The sequence below is a fragment of the Engystomops pustulosus genome, chromosome 6 (assembly GCF_040894005.1).
Source record: "Engystomops pustulosus chromosome 6, aEngPut4.maternal, whole genome shotgun sequence".
NCBI classification, from domain to species: Eukaryota; Metazoa; Chordata; class Amphibia; order Anura; family Leptodactylidae; genus Engystomops; species Engystomops pustulosus.
This window is the reverse complement of record NC_092416.1, coordinates 123242869-123255004: the sequence shown is the minus strand read 5'-3', so window position 1 is coordinate 123255004 and position 12136 is coordinate 123242869. Positions and strand designations below refer to the sequence as shown.

General features: G+C 46.1%; 1 protein-coding gene across 2 annotated transcripts; it reads right to left on the bottom strand.

Moving 5' to 3' along the window:
- Window positions 1-299: 299 nt before the first annotated feature.
- On the bottom strand, window positions 300-8698 carry STK35 (serine/threonine kinase 35). Of its 2 annotated transcripts, none has more exons than XM_072110833.1 (3): window positions 8081-8698; window positions 4863-5599; window positions 300-2836 (listed from the first exon to the last, which is right to left on the bottom strand). In XM_072110833.1, exons 1-2 carry the CDS (start codon window positions 8526-8528, stop codon window positions 4875-4877), a joined length of 1173 nt encoding a protein of 390 aa, XP_071966934.1. In that variant the 5' UTR covers window positions 8529-8698; the 3' UTR covers window positions 300-2836; window positions 4863-4874. The 2 variants fall into 2 exon arrangements, with proteins under 2 accessions (XP_071966934.1, XP_071966935.1); XM_072110834.1 differs by having other exon boundaries at window positions 5334-5599.
- Window positions 8699-12136: the final 3438 nt, after the last annotated feature.

The window sequence follows — 12136 nt, the reverse complement described above, 5'->3', positions numbered from 1 at the left end:
TGGAATGGAGAAGTTTGTCAACAGGAGCCCCGAGGCCTTCTCCGAAATTCCAGATACATTGATTTCTATAACACGATCAAAGTGCACTAGAATATCCACCCTACAAGAGATTCTAGTACAGTGACAGGATGTGATTGAATACTGTGGCATCTGTGTTATCAACCACTCACTGTACAGCATTTTGATTAAGAACTCCATGTTGCCATAAAGGGCATCTACATAGTCCAACAATGATTAAACTTCTAGCATAGTTCTTCGATATACCTCCTATAGCACAGAAAATAAAAGTGACACGGCTGTTGTAGTTTGTACTCCCTTTATTAATATTCACAAAAGAAAAAAAAATACTCATCTTACATCATTGCATCCGCCATTCACACTTCAGGGAGAGTTACAGTGTAAAAGAAACATAAATACAACATTGTAAACTCACAACCAACTTAATAACAAAAAAATAAAAAGGTCCTGTCACCAGCTTATGTGCAAAACAAGAGGGAGGACAAAAGGTCCACAGAGCTGGAGGGTGCACTGGTGGAAGTGGGGAGGGGTGACTGCTTTGTATTACAGCACAAGACAGCAGCAAGGAATCACATCCAGCCCCAGAGATATGACCTTTTACTTAAGGCCTGTGGGTCTCCAACAATTAACATGCTGATCCTACACTAACCTTTATGTGATATTGGAAAAGGGGTGCGATTCTTAAACCAATGCATCTCAATGTCTTTGATTGTCCAAAGATGACAGTCTGGAAAGTAGAGGCCAATCATGCAGGAAAATTGTGCAATTGCTTGATAACAAGGACAACATATTGGGATGCTTAAGAATTACCAATGCTTCTTGCTGTGCTGCCAGCAGTACAGCCAGAAGGCCTATAGTCAGCTGAGGACTGCACTCACCATCTCCTCACCCACGGTACCATTTCACAGGTCCTGGCCACTTGGGACTGTTTTATTGCACAAACAGCTCCTGTCCGTGGACAAGAGCAGTTTCTCCATATTTAACCAAAACTTTAAACAGTTTGGCATTTTCCACTTGAATGGACAGAACTGCATCCAAAACCAAAATGGGCAATTTAAATGCATCTTCCAACACTCAAATTGTTGTCACCAGGGCAATAGACCTAGGGTACATTGCATATAGGTCTGACATAATGCAGACCCTGGTGGGGGAGGGAAGACAGGGATTTATAGCAAGTGTTCCTTAAATCATCTGAAGTGGTCAATTACATTAACCCCCCAGGCCCATCAGTTCTAAAGACCATTTTGGAATAGCCGAGGTGCTAGCAACAATCATCCAGAAAGGCCTTTGGCTCTAATAAATACATGTTCAGCTTTGATGCAGTCTTTAGAACCAAATCAGGATGCAGGTCACAAATAGTAAAGATCTCTGGACAGGGTGCATGTTTTCTATACATTTCTGGCAAAGGCTTAAAACAAAACAACACCCTGAACATGTGTCCCTTATGCTAAACAATTTTATAAATCATATAGTCCAATTCTCATAAAAAAAAAAAAATTGAATGCAGATGTTAAGTATACACTCCAATTCCAAACTGATGTCCGGCAGAACCTTTGCCTGAGCAAATGGTAATATATAATATCTATGGCAGAAGACAACAGAGACCCAACAGGACACAGCCATGCCTGTAGAGGGGAGCTGTGGTAAAGTGTATGTCACAAAGCAAACCTGCTGTAACAGGAAAGCTTTGTACTAAATCTGGGTTAGACAAGGTCCAGTCGCTTCAGAAAAAAAAAAAAAAAAAAGCTTTCTACTGTTTCTGTAGTGATAGAAGTCAATATGGTTCACAACCCCCCCCCCCCCCTCCCTTGCTGCATAGACTTCACTCCAGAGAAAAATAAACCATTTCCCTCTTAGAACTAAAAAGGTGAGCTGTCTGCAGTACTGCCCATCCAGTGAGAAAGAAACAGGGAAGAGCACAGGCAGCACCAGGGAATTGGTGAATAGCAGGTAGTTGGGTGCCAGAAGCAAAAGACTGGAAATAAGGCACAGCGTTCCAAACACAAGTGATAGCAAATAGTGCAAGCTCTTCAAGACAACAAATCATGTCTCTCAATGAGTAATAGGCACTTAGGCAGGGGAAGGGGAGAAAAAGCCTACCCACTTCTGCATGCAATAGTCAGGAAGGTGCAAGATATAGAGGGGATGGGGGGGGGGGGGTGCCACACAGGGAACAAGGGGCTCTGTCTAACCCACTAGAGTCAAATTCCCTGAGACAATAAGTGCAGGATTGAGAGCAGTGCTGGGTGTAAGACATGGTGGCCCCTTTCCATCATCCACCCACAGTTGATACGTTTAAACAGGAAGAGGTTGGGGACTCAGGAAGAGGTACTGTCTCAATCTATATTGAAACAAGAGTTTCAAATGGGGTCTGAGCAGCCACAGAACTCACCCCAGATGAGGAAAGTAGGGCATATAAATAGTTGGCCAAAAACTTACCATAACCCTCTAATCCAGAAGCACAAAAAAGTTGTTATAAGCCCCTATGGCCAATGCTCAGTATCAAGGAAGGCAGCTATTCATTGCATACATTTTTAACCTATAGAAAACATGGACTTCGCAATCCCCTTCAGTGCCAGAAGAGCACACCAAATAGTTTCTCATTGTTGGCTTTAATAAAGTAGAAGCCATCCTGTGGTTAGTAACACAATGTAACGAGCACCAGTGATTGCTGAGAATTCCATTGTATTATTCTAAAACATATTACAGGTGATCCAGTCTAGAGAAATCCAGGTGTGAGCAAGCAGAGGAAAGGATGGACAAGCAACGACTCCAGATCTTCAGAAGACAGAACAAAAGACTTGATTTCACTTTAAACCTAAGGAAAACAAATAGGAGGGAGATGGTCATGAGCATAAAAATCGCAAGTCAAATCATTAAGCATTCCCAACGATGGTGCCCCTCAGGTTTATTTGCATATTAAAAACTTCTCCATAACATGGTCCTAAGCTAAAAGAGGAGCAGAAAATAACAGTGGGGCTCACAACAGTATGTAAGTGTGCTTTGTTTACAATCCTTCATCTTGATGAGAGATGTCCTTTAAGTATAAGGCCTTATTCAGGAAAAAAAATGCTTTATCAGACTAATTGCTTCAAAGTGGATTCAGTTATTGCTGCTACTTTAACATACGAATCAGACAGATTCTCTTCAATGGAACAATGCTATAGTTTGAGGAACAGTGAAGAACATATGCCATACAGATGCAACTTGAAAGTGTTAGGCTTTATTTACTTGAGTGGGCCCATTTTCAGATGTGGATACAGTCTTTACTCTCTTGACCGAGTCCATTTTAGGACTTGTTGTTTCCACAGCCAAAGATGGGCCCAGTCAAGTAAAAAGCTTAACACTTTCTTTACTAGATCACTGGCAAGAGATGGAAATGGCATGCCAGCCCCAAAAGCCCCTTCAAACAATCTTGAAAAGTTGAATCCATGGATCAGAAATTTGTTTTCAGTAATCGTACAGCTATGGAAGGAACATTAGTGAGGTTAATTGTCACATGTACAAGCCCCTTTAAATAATGGGACACAGCACATGTTTATCCTGCACTTCTGCCTCTATATCCTAGAAATATATGCAATCGACTTAACTCAGTTTTGCTCAGGAAATTACTCCAGTATTGGAATCTGAGGTCTGGAAACAAAGCATTCCTGCAGAGAACCTGCTCATATCCGAACGCCATGTGGATGGAGGCAGCATTGAAGGCCTGGAAATAATATCCATCCTCATTTTTGCAGGACCATGTGATGAGCCCCAGGCAGAGATTGTTCCTTGGGACAGACAACACATGAAGATACAGGAAGCCTAAAAAAATTCAGCAGACAAAACCAACATCCCTAAACGCATATCAGCATATATTCCAGTGCAATGGAAGTAAGGGGACATGTTTAAATCCTCACCATTAACTTTCCATACTGATGAATACAGGCATGTAAAAGGCAAAAAGGTTTCAGTGCTGGACTGTCTGGAAGCCCAATAAGTTTGTACAGAAAAGAAAGGCTGGGGTAACCAAGTTAAATGAACCTGGTGAGGAACCCAAATTTTAGAATTTACATGCAGGCAATAGAAAAAGCAACAGCAGGAGTCAGGCTTAATGACTGACCCATTTCTAGCCTGATCCATGTGACATGATAGGAAAAGGTTTCTCAGCACGTGCAGAGGGGGCAGCAGGGCACAGACAGCCTGGCACAGGCACGTGAGGATTAGGACAGGCAGCACTAGGGACAAAGTGAGGAGGGGGCTTGTGTGCAGGAATGTGCAGAGATGGCAGCTCTCAGGAAGCAGCTGTACAACAACCACGACACACCACTCATCCCCCCAGGCTCTGGGTTAGTTATATAAGCTGCATTAGTAAAGCATGAATGACTAGAGCTGAATTTGTAACACAGCAGTCTACTGTGTGGATGGAAGAGCTCAAGAACTGTGTGCATCAATTCACCACCAAGAGGCAATGTCCTGGACCACAAGCTTCAATACAGCTACTGGCCCAGACCAAGCTTGAGGGAAGTTCCCAACTCATATTTGGCAAGTTAAAGGCTAGTAAACTTGAAAGGTCATGGTAGGGAATGAAATTGTGAGGTTTGGGTTCCTAAACCCCAGCTGCTAGTTAAGTGGTCCAAAATCTGTTAACTGGCTAGTGCTTGCAAAGCAGAATTCAGAAAAGTAAGTGTTCTAGGCAACTCAGGTAAAGATTACATGGCATCCTTATATTCATCAGAACAATTGTTAGTACTAAATATCCACTGGACCATTGGGGAGCCAGTATGGAGGAACCATACAACTGCTCACATCCCAACTTGCAATATAAAGTGTAGAGTCTACACAGTGGGGATGCTTGCACTTACCAAAATACTGCTTTAAGCAGCACATGTAACTTGGTCCATTCGGGTCTCAAGCTCAAATGCATCTGGCCTGTCTTGTGGATTAGCAGCCAGCATATCTTTAAGTAGCTGTCGAATACCCTCAGACATGGAAGTCCTGCGTTTCTGTGGGATGTGAAGTTCCATCTTTGGATTCTCTAGCAGCGCCTCTCCTACAGGAACAATCTCACTGCCCTGCTTAATGTAGGTCCCTAACAGCTCCTTCTTGGTCTCCGCATCCACAAAGGTGATTCGCTCAATCATGGCCCAGATGATGATGCCCAAGGCGAATATGTCAGCTTTTGCTGTATAGTGTCCCTCCCACACCTCTGGAGCCATGTAAAAGTCTGAGCCACAGGCAGACGATAGCCAGTATTTGTTGACGTTGACAGTCTTGTTTTCATTGCTGCCTCCCCCACTGCTCTCTTTCCCTCGGGAAGCAAGTCCGGCACATACCTTGCTGAGGCCAAAATCAGCCACTTTTAGCACCGGGGCGCCAGATCGCTCTGTGATCAGTATATTGTCAGGTTTCAGGTCCCGGTGAACGATCTGGTTTTTGTGCAGGAAAGCAATGGCACTTGTCAGCTGCAGCATGAAGCTTTTGTTTGTGGCCGGGTCCGGGCGCCTGGATAGAACATACTGGTTGAGGTCTCCACCTTCACAAAACTCCATAACAAACCATAAGTAACAAGCTTCTTCTGTGTAGCCCAGAATGCGTTCCCCTGCAAAGACAGGAAAGGTAAAAATCAGTATAGCAGAAGTGGTTGCCAAAATAAAGAAATCGCATGTCCCTGTACTCTGCCAATTCAGTAACCATCTAAATATTACTTATTGTGTACAGATACCAAAATATGGCCAGTATTCTGCCAAGGGACAATCCTATTGCCAAGATCTGCAGTATAATGCAGGATACTTTTAGCAGAGATCACCAAGGTTTCCTACATGCTTCTTTTATGGAAGATAATACCAGAAATAAAGTACAGTTCTGAAAGGGAGCACTCAGTAGAAGAAGCAATACAGATGTTAACGGAAGGCCATCCATATTCACTTCCAGAACAGAAACCGCTAGCCATGATGAGATCTTAGATTCATTCTGTAAGACTAGGGAACATGAGCATTACCCATGAAAAATTATAACATGAACTACAAGTCTGCACGGTCAACTGATAAATATGGCCACCATAACAATTTATTCAGATCTAAGGTGAAGATAGCAATGGCTGTCAGTAGTGCAGGTAGATACTTATACGTTGTACTTTCCCCCCCTGTAAACTGTTTATATAACATACTAACTCCCCCAGGGATCCATAACTGAACTCCATCTCATGTGAGAGACTTCGGATGTAGTCCTTACCATGTGTATCAATTATACTGAATATCTGCTCCCTAGAGACTGTTCTCTAATAGAGGCCAATTATAGAAAAGGCTCAGCTGTTTCACAGAGCCCATGTACCACTGTAAACAATGCAAACAGAAAGCCTTCTAGCAGACAGGGGCTCACTATGCATCTTACCACAGTGGGTCACCTCAAGAACTGAACAGAGATCAGACTGCAGGGAATTAAGTGTAGTCATAGATCTTAATCTGGACATCAAGTACAAGCCGTAATCTGACTGCCATGTAACTGAGGAGAACCAGGTCAGCAGTCCAAGCCAGATAATCCATTGCTTCCTGCATGGCCTTACCCAACCCCAGGAGATGGGCACATCCAGGCTAATACATGGCATGAGACAACCATAACTTTAGCACTTTTACCAACTGTGGACAGAACCTGAATAATTCTGTATGCTTTAGATCCACTTTGGCACATGGGTGAATCCAGATGTTATAAGAACATGGCCCATCCCTGCACGCACAATACAAACAAATCCTGTCTCCTGGCACCACTCCCACACCTGACAGATGACAGCCTCCCGGGAGCACCTGCATGCAGCTAGTGTGCACCAGCAGCCACTCCAAAGACAAAGAATTTCTCCACCTGCGATTGTAATGTTACATTCTGCTCAGAGAAAATAATGCCAACTAGCAATAGATCAAAAGGCAAGCCCAATGCTGGCAGTGAAAGATTCCAAAATAAGCATTTTGGACTTTCTCTAGGTTCATACATTTAGACTCTGTAGGCCAAAAGATTAAGGATGTATGCAAGCCCTATGGAGAGTTCGTTACCTCTAGGAAACCTTTCAAAGCTGAATATAGAATCATCCAATTTAATTTCTGTCCTGATCAATTGTTACAATGGATCAGTGGAGAAAACATGCAGTCTTGGGACCAGGCTGTTTAACTTAGATTTGCACTCAACCACAACTTGATCTTACAGTAGATAGTGTGGAAACAAAAGATATGGGAAAGTGGTAAAGATTTACCCAGGGTAAAAGGTATTAACTTTCTGAACAATTAGACACCAATGATCCATAGTGATAAAGACACAAAGATTACCCTATAATCGTTATAGCGTCTACAGGGAAGGAGGGACGCCTCTTGTCATGTATCACTATGATGACCCGTTTGTTGCACTGTGTTCCATTCATGACACGGTTTGATGCACAGCCTCACCACAGCTATGTGGAAGACGAATAAGGACTAAAACAGTTAAGCTCCCAGAAACAGCAAGTAGTGTTTGTAGAACTGTGATAATTGCCCAGATTAGAAAATACACACAACTAGCCATTCATTAAAACTAGACTTGGAGCACCATTCTTGGGACTGGTAAGGCTGCTCTTGATGGGGTATAGGTCACGTAGAAGCCACTTCCTAAACCTCACACTTGACAGTGACCGAGAATTTAAAGAGCAGATTCTGAATAGCCAACCGTGAGCTCTGATGTTTGCCACTTTGGCAGATTTGAGAACCACATCTCCCTGATCCACAATGGTCACATAGGGTTTGCAGAACAGTTTGGTAACCTACACCCAAGAGCACAGACACTCTTGTCTAACTCTCCACCAGCACCATAACTCAAGATCTAGGTCATAACCCAAGGCTCTTGATGGGTCCTTCATACAATGAGAATACCACAAGGACTAGGCAGTGTTGTAGGGGCACAGCAGGCAGTTCTATCTGGAGCCAGTTCGGGCTCAAGATATCAGCAGCGCTGCGACCAGCCCTGTCCCCAGCACTAGCAGTCACCCTGGGCCCAGAGCTGACACACCCCCTCCGGCCTGGAGCCCTCAGTCCCCGGCCTGGAGTAGCGCCCTGTCCGCTACCTTTGAGTGAGGTCTCCACCAGGCGCAGGTACAGCTGGCTGCTCTTGTTGCCGTGGCTCATCTTCTGGGCCAGGCCGTTCCTCTGCAGGACGCACTCCTCGAAGCGCACGATGTTCGGGTGTCGGCGGCGCAGGCTGGTCAGGGCCCAGAACTCGGACAGGGCCAGCTCCACGTTCTCCGGGGCGTCACAGCGGATCTTCTTGACGGCCACCCGGGCTCCACTCTTCCGGGCCACAGCCTCGTACACCACCCCGTAGCTGCCGCGGCCTATCTCGGACAGTAGACTGTACCGTGGCCGCCGGGGCCTGCTGCTCACCTCCTCCTCCTCCGAGGCCTCGGGCTTGAAGGTGCCGTTGACTGGTTGCACGTTGAGGAGGGGGGCGGGGAGCCGCTCTCTCAGGGGCCGCACTCCAGGGCTTCTCCGACGCTTTCTTTTAGCGGATTCCATGTCTATTTCCCCTAAGGCCCGAAGACCTCATCCCTTCCCCGCTGTGGCTTGCGGGGCGCACAATAAACGCAATCGCTGTGAGGAGTAACTGCCAGGAGCAGGCCTCATCTCCCTCCACAGAGCCGAGCTCCTAACCGGCTCCTACATACACTGAGCGCTGGCGGCCAGGAGCAGACCTACTGGAGAGTGGGAATGAACCATTACAGCATAAACATAGGGGGCACAACGACATTATTAGAGCGTATTAAAACAGCCTTCAACACATTACGCATTGCTATAATATTTAAAATGACTCCAGTATTTACCACATTAACGTATGGTAGGAAAAATGCAATAATTTAAACAATTTAAAGACTCCGAACCCTCCTAGAAAAATGGTGAATCCCTAAACTGGCAGTAGGTAAATAGCAACCGCTGGAACGAACCAAACAAGTCTAGAAGGGGTGGGTCAGAGTCACGTGTGGTGATGAATGATAAGCTTTGAAATACGGAGTCTGAGGAAGAATAAACAGCAGGATGGGGTAAACAGATAACAGAGTGAACCTACGTAGTTGAGTGAATGTTTCTCGTTTAGCAAATACCTAGTCCCCCCTTTTATAAATTTTAAGGCGGTCCGGGTCACATGACCACAATGCGCGGGTAATAGGATTTGAGGCGAGCAGATACTAGTTTGTAAAACTTTTGGTTTCATGGTAAGAAACATAAATGTTCCTCGTTGTGAGCAGAGCTCATGATTCTAACCACACAGTAAATAACAATAATAAAGAATAAGATGCAGGACTTATTAGTATGCAATAAATATCTTATTCTTGTAGAAGTAAATGATCCCTTTTAAGTTTCCTTTAACCCTCAAGTGATTGGACCACTTTGGGCCTTTTAGCGCACCTGTCACCAGGAAGGTTAGTTTTAGCTGATGATAGTTTCCAGTAGTCTTTTTTTTAAGGAATGCCTTTGTCAGAATTCTGAATCATTTCAGTAGTTTATAATAGTTTATTTGACATTACCTGTCTCCAGGGGCGTTGCTAAGGTGGTATATGATCCGGGGCACGGGCCTCAATGCATATGTAGTGCTCTTACAGTAATGCCCTCTCCCCTGTACATAACCCCCTCACATGTGGTTGTGCCAACAACAACTTTACTGAGGGTATATACAGCTACAGACACAGGAGAAATCCCTATGTGTTTCATCCGGTGACTGCAGGTTACGCATCCTCCACCTTCTCCATTAGGCATCACAACATCTTATGTTCCTCATTGTCCCTACATCTCGGTTCCCTTAGAGCGTTATCCCGCTGCTGCCCCTAGCAATCTCCCCCAAGTAAGGTTCGTTCTACACTTGTGAGCGTGATACAATGAACTCACATCACACTCGCAACACATGCTGCCCGGATCTCCTGACCTGAAATCTGCAAACCGGAACTGAACTCAGCATGTCAGTTCAGTTCCGGTTTGCAGCGTTCGGGCCGAGAGATCTGTGCAGCATGCGTTGCGAGTGTGATGCGAGTTCATTGTATCACGCTCGCATCACGTGTGGAATGGGCCTAAGGCCGGCACCACACGTGGCGCTTTGTCTGCGTTTGCAAACGCAGACAAAGTCGCGCCCACCGGGGCGGGCCTCGGTCCGATCGCATCGGCGTTTCTATGGAAACGCCTGCGATCGGGAACGAGCCGCCGGTGTTTCGCGTTAACACGTGGCTGCATTCACACGTTTGTCATGAATTTAAACAACGTCAGATGCTCGTTACCAATCACATGTTTCAGTAGAAAAGCAAATGAGTTCAAACCGAGGCCTGTCCTAGTGCCACATGTGAAGATGCCCCCAAAAATGTGCCCCACACAGCCCCCAAGTGAGTAATGTGCCCACACAGCACCCCAAGTAAGTAATGTGCCCACACAGCCCCCCAGAAAGTAATGTGCCCACACAGTTACCCCCCAGTAAGTAATGTGCCCACACAGCACCCCAGTGAGTAATGTGCCCACACAGCCCCCCACAGTAAGTAATGTGCCCACACTGCCCCAGTAATGTCCCCCACACAGCCCCCCAGAAAGTAATGTGCCCACACAGCCCCCCCAGTAAGTAATGTGCCCACTCAGTTACCCCCCAGTAATGTCCTCCACACAGCCCCCCAGAAAGTAATGTTCCAACACAACCCCCGAGTAATGTCCTCCACACAGCCCCCAGTAAGTAATGTGCCCACACAGCCCCCCCAGTAAGTAATGTGCCCACACAGCCCCCCAGTAAGTAATTTAACCACACAGCCCCCCCAGTAAGTAATGTTCCCCACACAGCCCCCAGTAAGTAATGTGCCCACACAGCCTCCCAGTAATGTCCCCCACACAGCCCCCCAGTAATGTCCTCCACACAGCCCCCCAGTAATGTCCTCCACACAGCCCCCCAATAAGACGCGCCGCTTCACAGGAGAGGTGGGTAGCTTGGGGCAGGTCACATGTGAGGTGGGTAGGGCAGGGGGCCCGTCCCACTACCTCTCCGCCCACCTCCTATGCGGTCTACATTCAGGGGAGGTAGTGGGACCGGCCCCGCGGGAAAGTAATAGACCAAGGTGGGTGGGCCCCTTTGAAGCTCTGGGGCCCCGGCACTTGCCCGGGTCAGCCGGGTGCTGACGCCGGGCCTGGTCTCCGCCCTCACCTCAATGATGCAGCTCTGTGTGTGCACTACTTTCCCCGGCATGTCATGTGATCATGACATCATCAAAGGTTTTTTAGCCTCCAGGAGTATTATTCTACTGGAGGCTGCAGCTTCTACTGATGAAAGCAGTGAGTGCAGGGGAGGATGCCTGGGCAGCGGGACAAATGTCCTGCTGAGGCGGGAAGATCCGGGGCTCCGGCCACAAGCCCCGGATCTTTTGACCTAGTGACGCCCCTGCCTGGCTCCCTCCCAGCAGAGTGTGGTGAGTGCAGGGGATGGGCAGCTTCAGCCTGTGTGTGCCTGTGTCAGTCTACTCCCCTCCACACTCATCCAACTCCATAACCCTTTCACATTTCTGGTGTAGTCATGTGCGACAGGGAAGGGAGATAGTGTGGAGGAAACACAGGCACATAGACTGCTGCAGCCACCTGCAGGACTTTGGCTACTGGCAGGGAGCTAGATTATAAAGCAGTATTATCATAAAGTACTGAAATGATTTAGAATACTGACAAAGACATTTTCAAAATCAGCATGGCATTGGCTATTGAAACCTGTCACCAACTAAAAATGACATTCCTTGTGACCGTTTAGCTTCAAGCCATTTTTTTGTAATTTTTCTCTTGTTGTATGCCTAGAGTCATAACTTTTTTTTAATTTTTCCATTAGTGTAGCCCTGGTAGGGCTTATTTTTTTTTTTATATGTTGTCGGTGAGTATTAGGGTACTCAGGCCTGTAGTTGGGTCTCCTTATATGCGAGTAATCTGTCTCTGTTCATGGCTGTTGCTTTGCTTATTTGATTTTTAGTCACTTTTGGTCGGAAGCCCAACTGGAAGTCCAAGTCTGTCTTTTCTGTCTGTCTTGACTGTATATGATGGGTTGTCTTGTGTGTTGGGATGAGGCTGTAATTTCTCAGATAGACATTTCTAGCTCTTGGTTTGTGGTATATTTATGTGGTTAAGCT

What these genes read in the sequence shown, in the direction of transcription:
- STK35 (XM_072110833.1), bottom strand. Translation starts at nt 8,528, where the DNA reads ATGGAATCCGCTAAAAGAAAGCGTCGGAGAAGCCCTGGAGTGCGGCCC. An exon ending in GGTGGAGACCTCACTCAAAG is followed by an intron (nt 5,600 to 8,080) that starts GTAGCGGACAGG and finishes CTGTCTTTGCAG; the next exon opens with GGGAACGCATTCTGGGCTAC.